The sequence below is a fragment of the Sapajus apella genome, unplaced genomic scaffold (assembly GCF_009761245.1).
Source record: "Sapajus apella isolate SASKATOON/1434 unplaced genomic scaffold, GSC_monkey_1.0 scaffold36, whole genome shotgun sequence".
In the NCBI taxonomy this organism is placed as follows: domain Eukaryota; kingdom Metazoa; phylum Chordata; class Mammalia; order Primates; family Cebidae; genus Sapajus; species Sapajus apella.
This window is the reverse complement of record NW_022436976.1, coordinates 21,150,169-21,175,907: the sequence shown is the minus strand read 5'-3', so window position 1 is coordinate 21,175,907 and position 25,739 is coordinate 21,150,169. Positions and strand designations below refer to the sequence as shown.

At 37.4% G+C, this 25,739-nt stretch overlaps 1 protein-coding gene across 4 annotated transcripts in view; it reads left to right on the top strand.

Annotated features, from left to right (window-relative positions):
* Window positions 1-25,739, top strand: part of RAVER2 (ribonucleoprotein, PTB binding 2) — a 116,038-nt gene that overhangs the window by 13,750 nt on the left and 76,549 nt on the right. For all 4 annotated transcript variants that reach the window (XR_004274624.1, XM_032296741.1, XM_032296740.1 and 1 more), the window contains exons 2-3: window positions 17,217-17,283; window positions 25,158-25,627. Coding sequence is in view for 3 of the 4 variants with exons in the window: in XM_032296741.1 (XP_032152632.1) it covers window positions 17,217-17,283; window positions 25,158-25,627 (537 nt within the window). In the remaining variant the exon portion in view is untranslated. The remainder of the gene's footprint in view (window positions 1-17,216; window positions 17,284-25,157; window positions 25,628-25,739) is intronic.

Sequence of the window (25,739 nt, the reverse complement as noted above, 5' to 3'; positions counted from 1 at the left end):
TTTTGTTTTCTATGACCCTGACAGTTTTGATTGGGTATCTTTTAGAATGTCTCTTAATTTGGGTTTGTAGGGGGTCTTTCTCAAGATAAGATTGGGGTTATGGGTTTTGGGGAAGAATACCACAGACATTAGCGTGACTTCTCACTGGTGATGTTAACCTTGATCATTTGTTTAAGGGGATGTCTGCCAAGTCACTCCTCTCTAAAAATACTACTTTTGCATTCATTATTCTTTGGAAACAAGACAGTAATTCCAGCATACACTTAAGGGAAGGGTCCTATGTCCTTTTGACATGTCCCCAGCATTCACTGAGTATATCCTTTGTTTTTGACACAAGACATTGCAACTTATTTTGTAGTTTCTGTACTCCAGCCCTAGAATCAGCCGTTTCATGAAGGTCCCTATTTTAGACTGAGTGTTTGTGTCCCTCTCCAAATTGATATGTTGAAGCCCTAACCCCCAGTGTTACTATATTTGGAGATGGGGCCCCTAAGGAAGTAATTAAGATGAAATGAGGTCCTAAGGGTGGGGTCCTGAACTGATAAGATTAGTGTCCTCATAAGAAGAGACACCAGAGAACTTGCTGTCTCCACTCATATACCAAGGAAAGGCCATGTGAGGATATAATGAGAATGTGGCTGTCTGCAAGCCAGCCAGAAACTGAATCAGCTAGAACCTTGACTTGGACTTTCTGGCTTCCAGAAATGTGAGGAAATAAATTTCTGTTGTTTAAGCCACGCAGTCTGTGGTGGTATATTAGGGTAGCCTGAGCTGACTATTACAGTGCTTAGTTTCTTTTAGGGGGAAAATACTACCTAGAAACCAAGATCTGGAAACTAGCTATACTCATTGCCATTGGGGTGTCAGTGCTCTGAGGTCCTCTTAGTAGACAAAGAGAATATATAAATGTGTATGTGTGTGTATATGTACACACACATACACTTATATCTCTATCTATTTGAAAGTAATGTGTTTATACTAATACATTAAATTCCAATCATTCTAGTTTTCTCCCGTTCTTTATTTGCAACTCTTTTATCTGACAGTGAAAATTTGGTGTTCATTATCCTTAATTTATTTACTTATTTGATCAACCCCCGTTATACAGGCATCTGCCATCACCACTGTAGTTGCTTGCCCCATTCCCCCCACAGATACTCACTTCACCCAATTCAGGCTCCATCTTCCTGCACTGGGCTTCTGTAATAGCTGGAAGGCACCATCATGTTGCCTGGGTTTTGACACTCTGCTGGCCTCCTTCATGTACAATGCCGTCCTCACCCTGCTTGAGCTTTGAAACCCGAATCTAAGTTAAGATATTTTGTGTGAAGTACGTATAAGTGTGCAGTAAATACTATCTATTATTTGTGGCAATTGTGATAACCAGAATTCTAAAAATGGTCCCCCATATTGCCTGCCCTAATCCGTGGGACTATGACTGTGATGAGGTATCACACTGTGATTATGTTACATGGCAAAAAGGGACTTTTTTGCAGGTGCAATTAAGGTTACTAGTCAGTTGACTTACGGTGACTCAAAAGAGAGATTGTCTAGGTGAGCCCAGTCTAATCACGTGTGCCCTTTAAAGCAGAGCATTTTCTTGTGCTGGAAGCCCTAGGAGAAGTCCAAGGATTGAAGCACAAGAAAGATGTGATTTGCTGTTTGTTGCTGGGTCTGAAGATGGAGTGGGCAGGGGTGAGGATGTTAAAGCAGTCTCTAGGAGGTGAGAGGGTCTTCAGCTGACAGCCAGCAAGAAAATAGTGACTTCAGTTCCACAAAGAACTGAATTCTGCTAACTACCTTAGTGAGTGGAAATGGGTTCTTGCCTCCAGATAAGAGCCTAGCTTGCCTGACACCTTGATTTGGCCTTCGGAGACCCTAAACAGAGAACCCAATGGGGCCTGCCTGGACTTATGATCTACAGAACTATGAGATAATAAATAAGTATTGTTTTAAACAACTTAATTCGGGGTCATTTGTTGTACAGTAATACATAAGTAATACAGTATTGTATACAGGTGATATTTGAAAGAAAAATATTTTAAATATTGGAGAAGAGATTGTGATTTTATGTATGGTTATTCTTTGGGGTGGATGACTATCTAAATCTATCTCTTGGAGATTAAAGCCTTTTTCTTGGGATGCCTGCAAGCAAAAACTGCTCAAGGAGAACCTTTTATACCTAGGTATATAATGTTAGCTAATTTGAGGTATGTAAGTATTTTCTTTTGAAGAAGTCAGTTATGAATAAGGTTAAGTGTAAAGTAAGTATGTTTTCAGGTTTTTTAAATACTCTAAACTTATATTGGTTTATGTTAATATTGTAAAATAATCTCAGAAAAAAGATGCTGCATTAGAGTTGTTACAGTAGGCAGTCTGTAGAAACAAAATGTCATACATTTAACAAACATCAAAGATCTGCATTCTGCTAGATATTGTGCTGGATGTTGGAGATCTGTTTATGCACAAGGCAGTTATGTGATACTTGTCTGTAGTCTTATGAAAATTATAGGTATATAAGCAGTTAAAATATGGATGATAGCTGCTGTAAGGGTTGTGATGTGGAAAGTAAAATAGGCTATGAAAACACATATCTAATTCAGACTTGAGAGGCTCAGTGGCTGGAGTCATATGGCCACAGCTACTTGCTGGGAAGTCTGAGAAATAGAATTTTTATTGGGCAGCCATGTATTCAGCTATATGTTCTCTCACATTAGAAAGAGAGGAGAGTCTGTGCCTTTCTTTGCAAACCCTTTTCCCTAGGGAGACAACCCTAGATCAACTTCAGAGTCCAGAATCTCTGTGTGATGTACGTTCCAGGAACCTTTAGTTTAAGACAGAGAAAGTCAATTGAGACCTGAGGGGAGAGATGGTAGCTAAGGGAAGGAAGGGGAAGAAAGGGATGTAGAACATCCATGGCCTTAGTAATAAGATGTACCAAGACCTAAAGAAAAGGAAAAGCATGGTCAAAATTAGTTCACTGTGGCTGAGGCAAAGAGTAGTAAAATATAGGGCTGGCACATTAAGCAGGTCCAGATGATTGAAAGCGTGTAGGCCATGTTAGGGAATTTAGATTTTATTTAATGGGATATATTTAAACAAGGGAGAGATACAATGAGATTTCTAGCTGTCAAAAAGTAAAATGATACTGTTTTTGCTTCTACCTCCAAGGAATTTGCATGGTAGACCTCCCAAATTTTGTTCTTGCCCCAGTTCGCAATGTAAGATTAGGAGATCAATGATGCAGTGAGCTTTCGGAATGTGATGGGAATGAATATTTTAAAGATTTTATTTTTGTAATGGTAATTCTTAAGATACACAACTGTACAGCTGTGTTTGCTGTAGAGTCTGTAAACTGGGTTTGAATCACAACTCTATCACAAATTGTCTGTACAAGTCGCTTAGTTTCTCTAGGCCTCAATGTTCTCATCTTTAAAATCTGGATGATACAATTCAGCTTTAAAATCTAATTCTTAAGTTTGTTAGGATTAAGTAGGATAATGTCTATAAAGTGCCTGGGATAAAGTAAATAATCAGTAAATGATTGGTTTTATACTGCTAATAAAAAGCTGAAAGTTTATTAATTTACTTTAGGCCAAGTCAAAATGTTCTCCTGGCAAAAAGTTGGTATTGAAATGAACTTTCCAGCCAAACACGAGCATTGAAAGCAGTTAAAAATTTAGCCAAGTTAAAATTGACAGCACATCCACTCAGCCAACATAATCCAAGGTATTATATGATAGGACTGTGTTGGGCCTCCCCAGAAAGTATTATCTGGTGTGGAACATCCAAATGCAGTTTCAAAAGGTGGGGAAAATATAAGCTTGGAGCTTGGGAGAGAAGTTTGAAGTGGAAGTAAGAGTTCGGAGATTAACTGTCATGAAGATGAGATTTTTTTAAAGATATATTTTATTGCGTTTTAGGTTTTGGGGTACTTGTGAAGAACATGCAAGATTGTTGCATAGGTACATACACGGCAATGTGGTTTGCTGCCTTCCTCCCCATCACCTATATCTGGCATTTCTCCCCATATTATCCGTCCCCAACTCCCCACCCCCTGTTGTCCCTCCCCTTGATTCCCCCCCAACAGTCCCCAGTGTGTGATACTCCCCTCTTGGCGTCCATGTGTTCTCATTGTTCAAAATCCATTTATGAGTGAGAACATGCGGTGTTTGATTTTCTATTCTTGTGACAGTTTGCTGAGAATGATGGTTTCCAGGTTCATCCATGTCCCTACAAAGGACACGAACTCATCATTTTTTATGGCTGCATAATATTCCATGGTGTATATTCCATGCCACATTTTTCCTGTCCAGTCTATCATCGATGGGCATTTGGGTTGGTTCCAAGTCTTTGCTATTGTAAACAGTGCCACAATGAACATTTGTCTGCATGTGTCATTATAAAAGAACAATTTATAATCCTTTGGATATATACCCAGTACTGGGATTGCTGGTCAAATGGAATTTCTATTTCTAGGTCCTTGAGGAATTGCCACACTGTTTTCCACAATGGTTGAACTAATTTACACTCCCACCAACAGTGTAAAAGTGTTTTTACACTCCATATCATCTCCAGCATCTATTGTCTCCAGATTTTTTCATGATTGCCATTCTAACTGGTATGAGATGGTATCTCATTTTAGTTTTGATTTGCATTTCTCTTAATGACCAGTGATGATGAGCATTTTTTCATGTTTGTTGGCCTCATATATGTCTTTTTTTGTAAAGTGTCTGTTGATACCCTTTGCCCACTTTTGAATGGGCTTGTTTGTTTTTTTCTTGTAAATCTATTTTAGTTGTTTGTAGATTCTGGATATTAGCCCTTTGTCAGATGGATAGTTTTCAAAAATTTTTTCCCATTCTGTTGGGTGCTAGTTCACTCTAATGATTATTTCTTTTGCTGTGCAAAATCTCTGGAATTTAATTAGGTCCAATTTTTCTATTTTGGCTTTTGTTGCCAATGCTTTTGGTGTTTTAGTCATGAAGTCCAAGCCTATGCCTATGTCCTGAATGGTTTTGCCTAGATTTTCTTCTAGGGTTTTTATGGTGTTAGGTCTTATGTTTAAGCCTTTAACCATCTGGAGTTAATTTTAGGGTAAGGTGTCAGGAAGGGGTCCAGTTTCTGCTTTCTGCACATGGCCAGCCAGTTTTCCTAACACCATTTATTAAACAGGAAATCCTTTCCCCATTGCTTGTTTTTGTTAAAGACCAGATGGTTGTAGATGTGTGGTGTTGCCTCCGAGGCCTCTGTTCTGTTCCATTGGACTGTATCTCTGTTTTGGTACCAGTACCATGCTGTTTTGATTACTGTAGCCTTGTAGTGTAGTTTGAAGTCAGGTAGTGTGATACCTCCAGCTTTGTTCTTTTTGCTTAGAAGTGACTTGGCTGTGCGGGCTCTCTTTTGGTAGCATATGAAGTTTAAGGTGTTTTTTTCCAGTTCTGTGAAGGTCATTGGTAGCTTGATGGGGATAGCATTGAATCTATAAATTACTTTGGGCAATATGGCCATTTTCACGATACTGATTCTTCCTAACCATGAGCATGGAATGTTTCTCCATCTGTTTGTGTCCTCTCTTATTTTGTTGAGCAGTGGTTTGTAGTTCTCCTTGAAGAGGTCCTTTAAATTCTTTGTTAGTTGTATTCCTAGGTATATTATTCTCTTTGTAGCAGTTGTGAATGGCAGTTTGTTCTCGATTTGGCTGTTTTTAAGTCTGTTATTGGTGTATAGGAATGCTTGTGATTTTTGCATATTGATTTTATATCCTGAGACCTTGCTGAAGTTGCTTACCAGTTTCAGGAGATTTTGGGCTGAGACAATGGCGTCTTCTAAATATACAATCATGTTGTCTGCAAATAGAGACAGTTTGACTTCCTCCTTTCCTGATTGAAAACACTTATTACTTTATCTTGCCTGATTGCTCTGGCTAGAACTTCCAATACTATATTGAATAGGAGTAGTGAGAGAGGGCATGCTTGTCTAGTGCCAGATTTCAAAGGGAATGCTTCTAGTTTTTGCCCATTCAGTATGATATTGGCTGTGGGTTTGTCGTAAATAGTTTTTGTTATTTTGAGGTGTGTTCCGTCAATACCTAGTTTATTGAGCGTTTTTAGCATAAAGGTTGTTGAATTTTTCAAATTTTTCAAATTTCAAATTTTTCTCTGCATCAGTTGAGATAATCATGGGGTTTTTGTCTTTGGTTCTGTTTATAGACTTTTGTATGTTGAACCAGCCTTGCATACCCAGGATGAAGCCTACTTGATCATGATGAATAAGCTTTTTGATGTGCTGTTGCAATAGATTTGCCAGTATTTCATTTATTTATTTATTTAATTATTTTAATTTTTTGAGACAGAGTCTCGCTCTGTTGCCAGGCGCCAGGCTGGAGCCAGTATTTTATTGAAGATTTTTGCATCTGTGTTCATGATGAATATTGGCCTGAAGTTTTCTTTTCTTGTTGAGTCTGCCGGTTTTGGTATCAGGATGATGTTTGTCTCATAAAATGATTTGGGAAGGATTCCCTCTTTTTGGATTGTTTGGAATAGTTTCAGAAGGAGTGATACCAGCTCTTCCTTGTACGTCTGGTAGAATTCGGCTATGAACACAATTGGACCTGGGCTTTTTTTGGTGTTAGGCTATTAATTGCTGCCTCAACTTCAGCCTTTGTTATTGGTCTCTTCAGCGTTTCAACTTTTCCCTGGTTTAGGCTTGTGAGGATGCAAGTGTCCAGGAATTTATCCATTTCTTCCAGGTTTACTCGTTTATGTGCATAGAGTTGTTTTTAGTTATCTCTGATGGTGGTTTGCATTTCTGTGGAATCTGTGGTGATATCCCCTTTATTGTTTTTTTATTGCATCTCTGTGATTATTCTCTCTTTTCTTTTTTATTAATCTGGCTAGTGGTCTATTTAGTTGATCTTTTCAAAAAAACCAGCTCCTGGATTTATTGATTTTTTTGAAGGGTTTTTTATGTCTCTGTCTCCTTCAGTACTGCTCTGATCTTAACTATTTCTTGTCTTCTGCTAGGTTTTTTGTTTTTTTGATCTTGCTCTTCAGTCTCCTTCAATTTTGACGATAGGGTGTTGATTTTAGATCTTTCCTTCTTACGTGGGCATTTATTGCTATATATTTTCCTCTAGACACTGCTTTAAATGTGCCCCAGAGATTCTGATACGTTGTCTTCATTCTCATTGGTTTCAAAGAACATCTTTATATCTGCCTTCATTTCATTGTTTATCCAGTCAACATTCAAGAGCCAGTTGTTCAGTTTCCTTGAAGCTGTGTGGTTCTGAGTTATTTTCTGAATTCTGAGTTCTAACTTGATTGCACTGTGGTCTGAGAGACGGTTAGGATTTCCGTTCTTTTGCATTTGCTGAGGAGTGATTTACCTCTAATTATGTGGTCAGTTTTAGAGTAGGTGTGATGTGATGCTGAGAAGAACGTATATTCTGTGGATTTAGGGTGGAGAGTTCTGTAAATGTCTATTAGGTTTGCTTGGTCCAGGTCTGAGTTCAAGTCCTAGATATCCTTGTTAATTTTCTGTCTCATTGATCTGTCTAATATTGACAGTGGAGTGTTAAAGTCTCCCACTATTATTGTGTGGGAGTCTAGGTCTCTTTGTAAGTCATTAAGAACTTGCTTTATGTATCTGGGTGCTCCTGTATTGGGTGCTTATATATTTAGGATCCTTAGCTCTTCTTGTTGCATTGATCCTTTTACCATTATGTAGTGTCCTTCTTTGTCTCTTTTTATCTTTGTTGGTTTAAAGTCCTTTTTATCAGAGACTAGGATTGCAATTCCTTTTTTTTACTCTCCATTTGCTTGGTAAATCTTCCTCCATCCCTTTATTTTGAGCCTATGTGTATCCTGGCATGTGAGATGGGTTTCCTGGATACAGCACACCAATGGGTTTTGGCTTTTTATCCAATTTGCCAGTCTGTGTCTTTTGATTGGGGCACTTAGCCCATTTACATTTAGGGTTAATATTGGCATGTGTGAATTTGATCCTGCCATTTTGATGCTGGCTGGTGGTTTTCCCTGTTAGTTGATGCAGTTTCTTCACTGTGTCAATGCTCTTTACCATTTGGTATGTTTTTGGAGTGGCTGGTATTGGTTGTTCCTTTCTGTGTTTAGTGCTTCTTTCAGGAGCACTTGTAAAACAGGCCTGGTGGTGATAAAATCTCTGAGTAATTGCTTGTTCATAACAAATTTTATTTCTCCTTCACTTATGAAATTTAGTTTGGCAGGATATGAAATTGTAGGTTGAAAGTTCTTTTCTTTAAGAATGTTCAATATTGGCCCCCACTCTCTTCTGGCTTGTAGGGTTTCTGCTGAGAGATCCGCTGTGAGTCTGATGTGCTTCCCTTTGTGTGTAATCTGACCTTTCTCTCTGGCTGCCCTTAGCATTTTCTTCTTCATTTCAACCCTGGTGAATCTGACAATTATGTGCCTTGGTGTTGCTCTTCTTGAGGAATATCTTTGTGGTATTCTGTGTATTTCCTGGACTTTAATATTGGCCTGCCTTGTTAGGTTGGGGAATTTTTCCTGGATAATATTCTGAAGAGTATTTTCCAGCTTGGATTCATTCTCTCTGTCACATTCAGGCACACCTATCAAACGTACATTAGGTCTTTTCACATAATCCCATATTTCTTGGATGCTTTGTTCGTTTCTTTTTACTCTTTAGTCTCTAATCTTGCCTTCTTGTTTTATTTCATTGAATTGATCTTGGACCTCTGATATCCTTTCTTCTTCTTGGTCAGTTCGGCTACTGAAACTTGTGTATGCTTCGCCAAGTTCTCATGTTGTGTTTTTTAGCTCCATCAATTCATTTGTATTCCCCTCTAAGCTGTTTATTCTCATTAGCATTTCGTCAAACCTTTTTTCAAGGTTCTTAGTTTCTTTGCACTGGGTTAGAACATGTTCTTATAGCTCAGAGAAGCTGTGAGCTCCGTTGTTCCGTTCAGTGCTGCTGGGCAGGTACGTTTAAGTCTGCTGCAGCAGAACTCATAACCGCCTTTTTTTTCCCAGGTGCTCTGTCCCGGGAAGGTAGGGCTTTATTTATAAGTTGCTTTTGTCCTGCTGCCTTTTTTCAGGGCTGCCCTGCCCAGCAAGGAGGCAGCCTAGTTAACAGTCTACCTGCAGAGGCATTGCTGAGCTGCTGTAGGCTCCGCCTAGCTGCCGTGTCAACTTCCCTGCAGTCCTGTTTATAGGGCTGTAGTTAGAACTGCCTTGGCAATGGCGGCCCACCTCTATAATGGCGGACTCTCTCTGCAGTGGCAGACTGCCTCGGCAATGGCGGACTGCCTCAGTAATTGCAGACTGCCTCGGCAATGGTGGACCACCTCAGCAATGACAGACTACCTTGGTAGTGGTGGATTGCCTCGGTAATGATGGATGCCACTCCCCCACAGAGCTGACCGTCCAGGGTTCAGCTGTGCTTACTGTGAAACTCTCAATCCAGAGCATTTCCAATTGCTGTTCTTTGTGGTTGTGTGACCTGCTGAGCCTGATCACCTGACTCCCTGCCTCAGACCTTTTTTTTCAATTGAACAGGCAACTGTGTCTCCCAGGCGTTCTAGTCACCAGTTGTAACCACACCCGGATTTGTCTGAGTTCTTGTGAGGTGACCCGCTGCGCCAGCTGAAACAGCCGTGCTGGCAACTCATGGTGCTTTTCTGCCCGGGAATCCCCTTGCCTGGCTCCCTGTTTCAGTCCCCTTTTATCAGTTGAACGGGCGACTCTGTTTCCCAGGCGCTCCAATCGCCAGTTGAAATGGCACCTGGACCTGTGTGAGTTTTGTGTGGAGACCCACTGTGCTGAAACAGCCATGCTGGAGACCCATGGCGCTCCTCCACCTTGGAATCTCCTGGTCTGTGGGCAATAAAAATCCATCTGGAAATGTGGAGACCACTCACCCTCCACGCTCTTGCTAGGAGCTGCAATCCAGAGCTGCTCCTACTTGGCCGTCTTGGATCCCTTCCTGAAGATGAGATTTAACTCATTTCAATGGATTCAGAAACAACACTTGGCAAAATTTAACTCTCATACATCATAATACTTATAGCAAACAGGTATATAAAAGAATTTCTTCATACATAAAGATTATCTAGAAAAGTCAAAAGCAATCAAATTCAATGGTGAATTATTGACAGCTTTCTTTTTGAGATTAGGAACAATACAGGGATCACTATTATTCGAGACTGTATTTGAAATCCTGGCTAGCACAATACAGCTAGATAAATAAAGTTTAAAGATCCAAAAGAAGGATGTAAAACTGTCTATTTGCAGATAACATGATTGTGTATGTAGAAAATAAAAAACAATATATAAATAAGCTATTAGAAATAAGTGGGCCAGGCATGGTGGTTTATGCCTATAATTCCAGGACTTGGGGAGGCCGAGTCAGGGTATTGCTTGAGCCCGGGAGTTTGAGACCAGCCTGTGCAACATAACCAAAACCCTGTCTCTACAAAAAAAAAAAAAAATTACCTGAGCCTGGTGTCACATGCCTGTAGTCCCAGCTACTCAGGTGGCTGAGGTGGGATGATCACTTGAGCCAGGAGGTTGAAGCTGCAGTGAGCAGTAATCATGCCACTGTACTCCAGCCTGGGTGACAGAGTGAGACCTTGTCTAAAAAATAATAACAATTAAATGAATTTAGTAAGATTGATACCTCTAAGATCAGCGTACAAATGTAAATGATAGTTCGGTATACTCACAATCACTAGAAAATTAAAAGTCAGATTTTAAAAATTGACTTCACATAACATCAAAAATGTCAAATGGCATTATAAAAAGTCTAATAAAAATATGCAAAATCTCTATACTAAAGACTATAAATATTTCAGAGAAGAATTTAAGAAGACCTAAATAAATGGAAGAACATTTCACATTTATGAATTGGAAGACTCAGTCTCATGTAGATGTCAGTTGTTCCCAAACTGATGTATAGTGTCAATGAAGTCCACTCAAAATCCTAGTAGATTTTTGTTTTTTTAATGGAAACTGATAAGCTGATTTTAAAATTTGTACAGAAATGCAAATAATCTAGAATAGCAAAGATAATTTTGAAAAATAAAAACTTGGAAGACTTACACAACCAGATTTCAAAGCTTACTGTAAAGCTCAATTTATTTAGTGTGATAGTGGTACAGTGGCTAGACAAGTACACTAATGGAACAGAGGGGAGTCCAGATATTAACCCACAGAACATAGCACCTCAGTGATGGAAAGAATAGTTTTTTCAACAGATGATGCTGGGACAGCTTGACATTCAAATAAAAAAAATTGAAACTTGACTCCTACCTAATACCACTTAGAAATATTCTGTTAAGATGAATTATAGTCTAAATGTTAAGACAATAAACATTCCAGAAGAAAAGATAGATCTTTTTCTTCATGACCTTGGGTAAGTAAAGATTTCTTAAAGATGTCACAAAAGGTATTAACTAGAAAAGACTGTATTATGTGATAGATGGGACTTCGGCAAAATTAATGTCTTCTCATCAAAAAGACATTACTAATAAGTCAGTAGGCAAACCACAGGCTAGAAGAGGATGTTTGTAATACCAATATTTGACAAAGGAGACTGATATCTAGAGCTTATAATGAAATTCTACAAGTTAATAAAAAAGACAGTCTAGTTAAAAACAGAGGAAAGATTAGAACAGGCATTTCATGAAAAAGGAATATTCAAATGGCATATTAAAAGGTCAGTAATATCATTATTCATCAAGGAAATACAAATTAAGGCCATAGTTAGATATACCACTCCCACCATAATGGCTGAAATTAAGACAGGCAAGACCAGGTGTTGGCTAGAAAGTAGAGCAATTGGAACTCATATTCTGCCAGTAAATGTACAAATTGGTTAAAAAATTTTTGGAAAACTGGCAGTTTCTCTTAAGGATAAACATATACCAGCCAGAGGTGGTGGTTCACTCCTGTAATCCCAGAACTTTGGGAGGCTGAGGTGGGTAGATCACCTGAGGTCAGGAGTTCAAGACCAGACTGGCCAACATGGCAAAACTCTGTCTCTACTAAAAATACAAAAATTAGCCAGGCATGGTGGTGGACACCTGTAATCCCAGGTGCTCCGGATGCTGAGGCTGGAGAATCACTTGAACCTGAGAAGTGGAGGTTGCGGTAAGCCAAGATCATGCCATTGCACTCCAGCCTGGGGGACAAGAATGAAACATCATCTCAAACATGTGCGTGCGTGCGTGCACGCGCGCGCACACACACACACACACTCACCCCTACCATATAATTTAGCAATTTTACTCGTTAGTATATTCTACTCATCAATTCTACTACCAGCTTTATTCTTGATAGCCTCAAACTAGGAACAGCTCATATTTCCATCAATAGGATATGAGTTAAATTGATGTATATTCCAAAATGAATATGGTACATCAATAAAAAAGGATTTGTTTTGTCATCTATCAATAATTTAAAGGTTTATTTAGGACAATATAATATTAGCACAGAATAGACAAAATGTCTAATGGAACCAGAGCAAGAGGCAAAAATATCCGTGTATATCTTGGAACTTGACATATAAGAGAGACGGCCTTGCAGATTATTGAGGAAAGGATGGACAGTACAGTTATGGTGTCCTAACAGTTGATTACCCATATGGGAAAAAATAAAACTAATTTCCCTTATGGGAAAAGGAAAAAAAAAAAAATTACAGCACACAAAAACCAACTCCAAACTCACTGAAAACCGAAATATAAAAGGAAAAAATTTAAAATGATTGGAAGACAAAATAAGATCTCTTTATGACCATTTTTTAGGGAAGGACTTCCTAAGGCACAAAAAGCCCACATTTTAAGGAAAAAGATTGATAAATTTGATATTATTAAAATGAAAAACTTTTCTTCACCCAAAATCCCACAGATAAACACAGTGACTGATCACGTTGTAGGAAAATACATTCATAATACAGTTAACAAAAGGTGGGCACTCAGAATATAAGGAATTGGGTCACGATTGTGGGGGGACTGGCGAGTCCAAAGTCTATAGGGCATGACAGCAGGCTGGAAACTCAGGCAGCTGTTCATGCTGTAGTCTTGAGGTAGAACTTCTCCAGGAAACTTCACTTATTGCTCATAAGACCTTCAACTGATTGCATAAAGTCCCCCTCTTTCCCACATTATCTAAGGTAACCTCCTTTACTCATCAACTGAATGTAGATATTAACCACACATATAAAATACCTTCATAGCAATACCTAGATTAGTGTTTGATTAAATAACTGGACACTGTGGCTAAATTGACATGTAAAACTAGCAATCACAATGCCCTACATTATTAATCATGGAATGCAAATTAAGGCCACAATGAGACACAATTTTATATTCATTAAATTGAGAAAACTTAAGTCTAATAACACCAAGCATTGAAAGGAGTGGATCAGCAGGACTTTTATCTGCTGTTGATGGGACTGTACACTGGTACACCATTCTGGCAAACAAGTTGGCACTTCTTTGTAAAGTTGATCATTTGCATACATACACCACAGAATTTCTCTCCTTGAGGAGCTCTTGCACATGAATGCCAGGGAATAGTTGAAATGTACAGGAATGTGATGTTAGTTTTTAAAAAATACTAACGGTAAAACAACCTGGAAACAGACCAAATATTCAGTCATAGTAAAATGGATACATAAATTATACTATAGTCATAGAATGGCATAGCAGACAGCAGTGAATAAATGAATGACGGCCACATGGAACAATGAATTGTAGAAATATAATATTGAGTCTAAGAATCAAGGCACAGAAGATTAAAAATAGCGTAATACCATTTTTATAAAGCTCAAAAACAAGTAATATGAAACAATATAAAGGAAAGTGGAGGAATGGAAGAGTGAAAGAATACAGAGGTAGATGCAAGTGTTGTCAGTGCTCTAGTCATATTTGATAGTTTCTGAGTGTTTATTTTCTTTATTACTACTAATAGCATATATTACAGATCATCTTTTCATTTTACCAAATTACATAACATTTTAAAAGAAAATTAACAAAAGCATATCTTCCTATTTCCAGTCCAAAGGACTAAAATTTAAAAGTAGTGTGCTTTAATCTATGCAAACCTTTCTTGGAACAATTTTTTTAAAAACTGAGACTAAATATGTGAAGAGCTGAGAAGACAATGTAGTTCAAATTTGTAACTAAGGCCATGCTTCATCAAAGAAGTCTAGATCAGCGGGAACAATGGTGAACTTTTTTGTTGAGCGTGGGGTGGTGAGATCTTTGACCAACTGCTTTGATCGACGGCTTTCTGGAGAGAGGAAGCTATCGATCCTGTCTCCAGAAAGCATTTCATATTTGCAAAACTTGTCACTTAACTTCAGCAGGTGATACTGCATCTAGTCTGGAAATAGGCTATCTAATACCAATTTTTATTAACTTATCTTGACATTGGCAGTCAGATGACAAAGTATTTTCATCAAAGGTGCTACTTCATTCCTTAAAATCAGCAAGTTAGTGGAAATGTTACAAAGCTAGGTTAGTATAGAGAGGCTCTAATTTTAGTCCTTTTAATTCTGTGTGACGGGGCATAGAATTATTTTGGCAAATGGTTACTGGGACTCTCTTTCGGGTTTTAAGTTTTTAATTTGGCCAACTTGCCAAGGCTCAAATTGAGGGATGACCCACTTTTGCCTGGGTCAAAGAAACCAGGGCATGGAGAAAAATAATTGGGATTTTCTTTGTAGGAAGCTTTGTAGGGTTTCCCACTTGGCAAACTCTGTATCTCACATCTGATACATAGAAGAGCTATGAGTAGAAGTATGGGTGTTTTCAACATAAAAATTTCTAAGTTGCAAAATGCACCTTTTTGAATACTTAAGCTCTCTTAGGTAATTCTCTTAGCTGAATGAGTAACATAACATGTCATTTGTTTACGGATACTTGATAATGTGAAGAGCAGTATCATGTTTTCTTTATCTAGCATTTGACGGCTGCTAACCAGTGAAATGAGAGATTAGATTCTGTGCAACTAAAAGCACACACTGGATCCCTTAGGAAAAAACCGTGTCACCTTCTATATAAAGTATAAATTAGTCGATTGGCAAGATGTTATGCTATTGAGACAGTGATGTTTTCTTAATGAAGAGTACAGTAAATGTTTTTATAAGTTCAAGAAAATGTTAAGCCCACAAGATAAAAAATTACCGTAGTCATATGTAAACTAATCTGTATATTGAGCATAGTACCATATGATTCAGCAAACACTATTTTACAACATTGCTAAGTGTATATATTTTTAAAAGTTTCTAATATTGGTTGCTAATAAGGAATACTATGTTATGAACTTTATCTTTTGTATCATAGAGGATTATCTTTTTTCACCCAGCTTCATTTTTATACTTTGCCTGTTGTATCACTCTTTTTCTTCTTCTTGGGTTGGGTTAAAAGGGAGAATATTTTTTAACTTGTAACTGTCCTCTTATTTATCATCCATTTCTGTGTTACTTATATGATTACTTATTAGGGCACTCGTGGTATTGCTTTTATAACTGTTAATGATAGTGTACTGTTTAAAGTTAATGCTGGAAGGAGTAAGTCAATATGGCATAGAGGTTGAGTGACATTCTTGGAGCCAGATGGATAGAGTGAATCTCCTCTCAGCAAGTTACTAGCTACATGTCCTTGGCAACTTTACTCTGTTCTTCCTGATTTTTTTTTTTTTTTTTTTTTGAGACGGAGTTTCGCTCTTGTTACCCAGGCTGGAGTGCAATGGCGCGATCTCGGCTCACCGCAACCTCCGCCTCCTGGGTTCAGGCAATTCTCCTGCCTCAGCCTCCTGAGTAGCTGGGACTACAGGCACGTGCCACCATGCCCAGCTAATTTTTGTATTTTTAGTAGAGGCGAGGTTTCACCTTGTTGACCAGGATGGTCTCGATCTCTTGACCTCGTGATCCACCCGCCTCGGCCTCCCACAGTGCTGGGATTACAGGCTTGAGCCACCGCGCCCGGCTCTTCCTGATTTTTAATAAAAGTGAATGCAGTGCCGGATACCTTGTAAAAACTAAACAAATGATAACTGTAATAGCAATAATAAGATTATTATTTAATTAAGCATTTTAGGCTACATACTTAACATAGTAGTACCTGTGTATATTTAGCATATTTATTTGCAAAGTAGAACAGATTGGCTGTAACTCTCCAATCTGGAGTTGGAATGTCTACCTGTGTGAGTCTAGTTCCTTTGAGTATATTGTAACTGCACCTGTTATGTATTATGAGTAAAATTTTTCAGGACCACATACTGATTTAACAACAAAATAATTAAATTATATTCACTTTAATGTATGTTTGAGTGCCTACCATATGCAAAGGAAGGCAGGTAATATGTAAATATGTAAAATGCAGTTTCTGTTCCTAAGTACTATCAGTTTAACAGAAAGGATTAGGGAAATAGAGGAAATCTACTCTTGTAGGCATCCAAATAGAGGTTGTGCTATCAGAAAAAAAAGTTTAGGCTATGTTAGTAATAGAAGCAGAACGAGCCATAAACCAGTTTAAATATCATGGGGAGCCAAGGGGAAATAAATGTAACTACGTGCTATGTCTTAGTAGTTAGTTTTTTCATATCCAGGGATCTGTAAGTTAAGGTTTACAGTCTACATTTGTTTTTTCTACATGTTTGTGCTCTGAGCATCTACAGGTGTATTACTTGTTAAAAGCTCTATATGTAGCATGCAGAAATATAAATTAATACTTATTTCCACAAGAGAGGCATAAAGGAAGTTATGACCATTGTTTACATAAAGGAGGGAGAGGTCATGTTCTGTGGAAAATTATCAGAAGCAGCTTCATGAAAGAACATTTGAGCTGAGATTTCATAAAGATGCGTGTGATTTCAGGCAAAGTTTGGGAAATTTAGTGATATGTTTGCCACGTGCTACGTCAAGGAATAAGTGTGAGTAGAAAGAGAACAGTGCATGGTATACTCATGAGATAGTGAATCTTCCATTTGAGCAGGATTGTGGGCGATGTGTAGGATATCTGGTGAACCTTGAATACATTTAATTTAATTGAGTAATGGGGATCCATGAAAGAAATTTTTTTTTACATGGGACATGGTGGTGGTAATGGTAGTTGTGGTGGTAATGGTGGCTGTGGTGGTAGGCTAATAGAACTAAATTATCTAGTAACTGCATTTATGTGTTTATTGAATTCATGTTTTTTTTTCCTCTTTTAGGAAGTTCATGATTTGTTAAAAGACTATGACTTAAAGTATTGTTATGTGGACAGAAATAAACGAACAGGTAAGATTTCTGTTCTAAGAATCTAATTTCATTTTGATTCTCTATGTACTAATTATAGAATAGAAAAGCTTAGTGTCTTTTCATGTTTAAGCTAATAATGAAATTCTTAAACCTTAAATCATGCAAATGTAACCCACAAAATCTATTTTCTGAAGATAATGTTGGTATCCTAAATACTGATCGCATAAATATAATAAAATATAATGTTAACTAGAGACTTACACATTTTTATAATAAATGTTCTGTTACAGTGAATGTTCTTCATAGACTTGAAGTTCCTCAATTTTAATTGTATATTACTAGATTTAGTGAGGAGACTATGTAGACTTGACTTTTAGCTGGGCAAATTGAGAAACTCAGTTAGGTTTTCTGGGTATTAGTTTTTATCCTTGAGATTAAAAGACTAGATTATTTCCTTTTTATGCATGTAATATGCAGCTGCTTAAAAGCATACTTTAGAGACAATAAAAATAAAGTATGGAGGATAACATAATCACTGCGTACTTATCTACTCCCAAATTATCAAATGGTAATATCTTATCTTTACAACGTATATACATAACTAGAGCTCTCATATAGATCTGCCTTATTTCTTCAAATTAAGAAAAATGGTAAAAAGGAATATACAGATAAAGATGAAATTCACTTTCTTTTTTTTTTTCAATGAGCATATATTTTTATTTCTAGAAATTCTGTTTCCTTTTCAAATATTTCTTTTTTATAATATCTTTTTTTAAATTATACTTTAAGTTCTCGGGTACATGTGCAGATCTTGCAGGATTGTTACATAGGCATACACATGACATGGTGGTTTGCTGCCTCCATCCCTCATTCACCTACATTAGGTGTTTCTCCTAATATTATCCTTCCCCAATCTCCCCACCCCCTGCTATTCCTCCCCTAACCCCCACTACCCGCCAACAGACTCCAGTCTATGATGTTCCCCTCCCTGTGTCCATGTGTTCTGATTGTTCAACACCCACTTATGAGTGAAAACATGCGGTGTTTGGTTTTCTGTTCTTGTATCAATTTGCTGAGAATGATGGTTTCCGGCTTCATCCATGTCCCTGCAAAGGACATGAACTCATCCTTTTTAATGGCTGCATAGTATTCCATGGTGTATATGTGCCACATTTTCTTTATCCATTCTATCATTGATGGGCATTTGGGGTGAAGGATATGAACAGACACTTTTTAAAAGAAGACATTTATGCAGCCAACAAACATAAAAAAATGCTCATCATCACTGATCATTAGAGAAATGCTTATGAAAACCGTGTTGAGATACCATCTCACCCCAGTTATAATGACGATCATTAAAAAAACCTGGAGACAACAGATGCTGGAGGGGATGTGGAGAAATAGGAACGCTTTTACACTGTTGATGGGAGTGTAAATTAGTTCAGCCATTGTGGAAGACACTGTGGTGATTCCTCAAGGATCTAGAAATAGAAATAATATTTGATCCATAAATTTACTTTCTACTAGTCTCTGATTCCATTCCCTCCCTCCGTTCTTGTCTAGGGGCAAGCACTTATGAATTTGGTGCATATTTTCCAATTTATGCCATTATATTGTGATAGTCATTAAAGCTGTTCACAAATTCTTGTTCTTTTCCTTCTGAGCACAAGGTAAGAGCCAACATGTGGTCTCCTGCTCACACTTGCCTGTGATAAAGTAATTGGGGAAGGTCACAGAACCTCTTTCAACCTAGGTCTCAGAGTGGCTATAATGAGCAAAACTTCCTTCCTTCCTTACCTTCAGCATGGGATACGCAGCGTGAATCAGAAGAAAGCCTTTTGCTCTGTTATGCCACTGAGATTGTGGGGAAGTGTTACCACAGTATCTTGACTAACCTGTAATTTTACCATATGTACCTATATATAATTAATGGTAGTCTCTTTTTTAAGATTTTCATAAATGGTATTCTGTATGTTTCATTTAGCAACTTGCTTTTTTTTGGGGGTTAACTCAGTGTTGCTTTTCAGATCTTTCCACATTGATGTGCATAACTCAGGTTCATGATTTAAGCTACTACATGTAATTACTGTGCGAATTTATTATAATTAATGTTTTTGTTACTGATTGGCATTCAGGAAGCTTTGACTTTCCCAATATTTCAAGTGATGCAATGAATAGCCTTTTAGCTGACTACTAACATACATTTCAACTGTTTCTCCATAACTGAAGCTCTGAGTCATATGTGTGCACAATTTCAATGTTACTAGATATTGACAATGGGATTAAAGGTAACAGTCTTCACAGCCCACACAGAGCCAGGAATTTTATTCCCACCAGTCAGGATGATAAACCTCATAATTCATGGGGCATCAGAAGGAATAATCAGAAAGTTATTGTCTTGGGAATGGGGAAAACTAACTTGAGACTAATGATGCTTATGTCCTACCTAACAAAACTTAAAAACAAGACCAGAAATGATCAAAATTGTAACTTAACCACATCCTAGAACAAAACTCAAGAATATTTAGATGGGTCAAAAACATCTGACACCTGACAAAGTAAAATTTATGATGTTAGACATCTAATAAAAAAGTAGCAGATGGTCAGGCACGATGGCTCGTGCCTGTAATCCCAGCACTTTGAGATGCCTAGGCAGGTGGATCATTAGGTTAGGAGTTTGAGACCAGCCTGGCCAATATGGTGAAACACTGTCTTTACTAAAAATACAAAAATTAGCCAAGTGTGGTGGTATGTGCCTATAGTCCCAGCAACTCGGGAGGCTGAGGCAGAAGAATCGCTTGAACCCCAGAGATGGAGGTTACAGTGAGCCAACATCATGTCACTGCACTTCAGCCTGGGCCTGGGTGACAGAGTGAGACTGTGTCAAACAAACAAACAAACAAAAAAAAAAAACAAAAAGTAGCAGACATGATGAAGAAGCAGGAAAACCTAATGTATAACAAGGAAAAAAAATCAATCGAAGCTGACCTAGAATTGACACAGATGAGTTAATAAAAATGAACATTAAACCAGCTTTTATAATAGTGTTTCATATCTATAAGAATTTATAGTAAAGACTGAACATGGTAAATGGAGACATGGAAGATCTAAAATATTCTCTAAATTAAACATCTGGAGATGAAAATTACAATGTCTGACATGAAATACACTGGATAAGATTAATGGCAGAATAGACAATGTAGAAGAAGAAAATAGTGAACTCGAAAACAATTATAGAAACAATCCAAAATGAAACATAGAAAAAGGATTGTAAAACATGAGCAGAGCATCGATGAACTGTGGGATAGCTTCAAGAGCAATTAGAGTCCCTGGGGGTAGGAATAGTTAAAAAAAAAAAAAAAAAGAAAAGTTTTTAAATTTTGATGAAAATTCCAATCCCAGAAATCCACAGAGCTCAACCAACATCAATCACAAAATCATGAAGAAAACTACAAGGTACGTTGTAATCAAATTGCTTACTGTTAGTAATAGTCTTAAAAGCATCCAGAAATAAAGGATACATCACTAATACATTTAGCAGGACAAAGATTAAGATGACCATAGGTCCTTGGAAACAACGCAAGTGAGAAGAACATAGGGTAACATCTTTTCATTCTTTACCAAAAGAAAAAAAAAAAAACACAACAGGTCAGCATAAAATTATTTACCTATTGAAAATATCTTTCAAAAACAGTGGTGAAATAGAGATATTTTTCAGTCATACAAAAGTTAAAAGAATCATCACCATTAAACTTGCATTATAAGAAATACTTAAGGAAGTCCTGCAAGCAAGAAGGAAATTATAGATGGAAATCTCGACCTACACAGCAAAATGATGAATACTTGGTATGGTCATTATGTGGGTAAAGACTTTTATCTTAATATTAAAATCTCTTTAAAGTATAATCGACTGTTAAAAGCAAAAATAACATTGTATTGTGAGATTTGTAACACATGTAGAAATAAAATGTGTAACAGCGATAATACAAAGGCTGGGAGAGGAGAAATGGGATTGCACTGTTTTAAGTCCCTTATACGGTACACGAAGTATTATAACTTTTGACAGTTGACTGTGATAAGTTAAAGATGTATACTGTAAACCTTAAATCACCTGCTAAAATCACACAACACAGAAATCGTTAATTGTATTAAATGATGTTGCCTTGGATTTTAGAACCTACAGTGGTGTTTGTAAAAATATGTAATTAATAACTCAATTGATAAAAGATGGTTACAATTCTAAACTGTAACCTTGCAGCCAGAGCTTTCCATAGTAGATATAAGGAAATTATTAGTGGTAAAATAGGATACATTAGGGGAACAAGTTTTGGCACTTGGTTGCCTTCAAATTGGACCCAATAATAAACTAAATAGTAGACCATGCAATGTCTTTTAAAAGAATTGGGACCAGTTGTGGGATATTTAAATTTCACTAGGAAAACCGTAAAATAATTAATCCCAAAATTCTCTTGCAGCCTTTTCTCTGTGACATCTACCATTCCCATGAAAACCAGTGTGTGATTTTTTTTTTTTAAGAGAATTTGTGGTCTTGGTAAAATGTAGAAGAACCTATAGAACAGAAAATGTGACCTTCTTTCCCTACTGCCTGAACTTTTAAATTTGTTTCATTATGTTATTTAAATTCTTCATAAAACCTCTTAGTTTAGTTGAGCAAATGCAGATACCTAAGAGAAGGCAAAAGAGATGTTCAGTTTTTAAATGTATGTGTTGTCTTACATATGCATTTATTCATTCATCTAACACAAAGCTTCTACCATATGTCATGCACCATGATAGTTGGTGAAATATATTCATTAGTAGTTTAGGGAGCTCACAGCCTAGTAGGGTAGCAGGCATCTAAACAAATAGATTACAAGGCGATGTGATATATGCAATAATCCAAGCAATGTTCAAGATAGAGAGGCACAAAAAAATAAGAAATGGTTAACTCTAACTGTAAGAGAAGATCAGGAAGGCTTCCTGGAGATCATGATGCAGTAATGCATGGGCTGAATTTGAAAATCAGCTAAAAGGTTCCAGGTATCCTAAGATACAGGGAGTGATCTTACAGGCAGGGGAATTAAATGTGTAATATATAAATACCTGAAATAACTGGATCTCTACCGGGAGCTACAAATATTTCCATGTTTTTGGAGAGTGAAAGAGCTGTTGGGGAAGAGAGGAAGTATGCCACTTAATGAGGCTGGAGTTAGATATAACGGGCATTGTAGAGTATCTGAACCAACCTGGCACTTGACTTTTTTTGTGGGGAATAACCAACCTTTGCATTCAAGGTAGTAAACAGGCACAATTAAACTTCGGTTTTTTAGAGATCACTTTATCATCACTGTGGAGAAAGGATTAAAAAAAGAAAAAGCTAGAGGAATGAAGAAATGGGGGTGGATTCAAGACCCATTAGATGGGTGGAATTTGAGGATTCCTTTTATATGAGAAATGAGGGAGACAGGGTCTAGGTTAATTCCCAGGTTTCTGATTTGTGAGTGCTGCGTGACCAGCTAAAATAAGGAATAAAGGAAGATGATCAGTGTTAGGATTTGTTTTGTTTTGTTTTGTTTTGTTTTTGGCAGAGATCCTCATGTTAGAGGATCATGAGTTATGTTTGGGAATCAGTATGAAGCTATATGTGGCACTAAAGGTTATAAACAGAGATTTAGGAGTTATAATGGTATTGGAGGCCTTCTGCAAGTCCTCAGATGAGGTTATTTTGCTCATTGCTTTCATAGCCCCTCCTACTTCCCCTTTGGTGATACCACATTTGTAACTCTTTGTTAAATGTCTAGCATCCTCTATTAGATTGTGAGCTCTGTGTTGAAAGGGATCTTACCTGTTGTGTTCACTAAAACATTTCCAGTGCCAGATTGGTATCTGGGACATGATATGGAATACATGGGCATGGGCATGGGCATGATTGCCCCCAGAGGAAGAGGGTATAGAGTGAGAAAAAACAGATTCAGTGGCCACACATTGAGTAACACACGTGGCCACACAGGTGTTACTATGTGTGACTCTGCCAGGAAGGCACCCCAAGGAGTACTACTTTATAGGTGTGAGTGGAAGAGGAGAAAGAACTAGCAAAAGAATAGAGGAAAGAGAACTGGACAGTTACGAGGAGAATCAAGAAGGTTAAAGGACTAGTGCAGTGGCTCATGACTATAATCCCAGCTCTTTGGGAATCAAATGGTATCTTATGTCAGCATAAGGAAAAAAGACATAGAATGAAAATCAAGCCTTTTAAAAAAGGTGGTTAGAAACTAAGAATCTCTCAATAGGGTCAGTACAGCCATTTTTTTCTCATTTTCTGCAAAAGAGATGTTGGAACAGTTAGCTGTTCCTTTGGCAATAGTTTTCTTGCATGTGGGGCATGTGTTAAATGAAAAATGTGTTTCTTTAAATGTTAGCATCACACTTAGTGTTGTGAGAGGCTCTTACTCTGAGAGCTGCATAAGCACTAAGACATTTGAGGGTAGGGCAGTGGAGTGAAATGACAGGCAGAATTGCCCATGCTACTTAAACTATTTCTATCTCTTGCTGTATACAGCATATCACCATGCTATTCTAATTGAATTTGAGTAAATTAAATGTTCATGTGTGGTAACTTCACTATAAATTTCAGAGAGAGGGAGAGGAACTTGTAGAGAACTATTTATTTGTAATTTGTGGATTGCCGTGTATTTTTTTTAGTGGGAGCTTTAAATTTTTCCTGTAAAATTGCTTAAAACATTTTACATTCTTTTATTACAACAGGTAAACAAAATTGATATGGTTAAAATGTAATTTTATGATAGGAATATATATATATAATATTTCATTGATTTAGAATGTTGTATTTGTATTATGTTTTCAGTCATATAAATTGTCATATGCATTTGTTGCCTGTTGCTGGAACAACTTCATTAGACAGGCAGGACACATGATTTTTGTTGTTTTATGAATATTCAAGATCTTGTCCTTCTTTTTTTTTTTTTTTTTTTGAGACAGAATCTTGCTTTGTCGCCCAGGCTGGAGTGCAGTAGTGTGATCTTGGCTCACTGCAACCTCCGCCTCCCGGGTTTAAGCAGTTCTCTGCCTCAGCCTCCTGAGTAGCTGGGATTACAGGTGCATGCCGCCATGCCCAGCTAATTTATGTATTTTTAGTAGAGACAGGGTTTCACCATCTTGGCCAGGCTGGTCTTGAATTCCTGACCTTGTGATCCACCCGTCTTGGCCTCCCAAAGTGCTGAGATTTCAGTCGTGAGCCACCGCGCCTGGCTCTCAAGATCTTGTCTTAAGATCAGAATCCTGTAACCTTTTCATTTGATATTATTCATCAAAGAGTGTACCAAATTCTAAGTGTCTGTGTATTATTTCAATCTAAGCTGATATTAAGGACATATACACATTTTTTGTGCATTTTTTTGTTTTTGCCATATCTTCATTTTTTCAGGTCTTTGCTGTCAAATAAGGTCTTTTAGAACTCTAAGAAGAAAGATTTTGTGACTTCATTTTTATTTCGGCGAAGGGTTATACAAAGGCTTCATAAAATTTTATATAGCAGGTTTTTGGGTGGGAGGAAATCAAATATGTGTGTGATTGGAAAAGATTAACAAAACCCCCCAGAAGATCGTAGGATTTTACAGTGAAACTCCTAATATAATCCCTGTCCTTTCCATTCGGGTTACTGGTGATGAAATTAGCTTAACGGAGGTGTGAGCATTAAAAACCAATGAAATAGAATAAAAAATATCACAGTGCGTTACCTATAGTAGGGGTGTTAGCTCATAATTTTGTTTCAGAAAAAAGTGTATGTTTACGTGTACCGAATCATAGAAGTAAGATGTATTTCTTACTGTATTTTCAAACAGTTTGAAAACACTGGCCTAGAAAACTCTTTAATTCATTTTGTTATCTTCCAGCTTTTGTTACCTTATTGAATGGGGAACAAGCCCAGAATGCAATTCAGATGTTTCATCAATACTCTTTTAGAGGAAAAGACTTAATAGTCCAGCTTCAGCCAACAGATGCTTTGCTGTGTATTACCAACCTGCCCATTTCTTTTACATTGGAAGAATTTGAAGAACTTGTTCGTGCTTATGGAAATATTGAGAGATGTTTTTTGGTCTATAGCGAAGTTACTGGCCATTCCAAAGGCTATGGATTTGTGGAATACATGAAAAAGGACTTTGCTGCAAAGGCTAGATTGGAACTATTGGGTAAACAGTTGGGAGCATCAGCACTCTTTGCACAATGGATGGATGTTAATCTATTGGCTTCAGAGCTCATTCATTCCAAGTGCCTTTGTATTGATAAACTCCCCAGTGACTACAGGGATTCAGAAGAGCTGTTGCAAATTCTTTCCAGTGTTCATAAACCAGTGTTTTGCCAGGTATGTATTTTTAAAAGATTATTGGAAATATTTTAAGATATATGCATATGTATCTAATCTACATATACTCAAAATTTATCATACCTGTTTGATTAACACAAAGTATGATTTA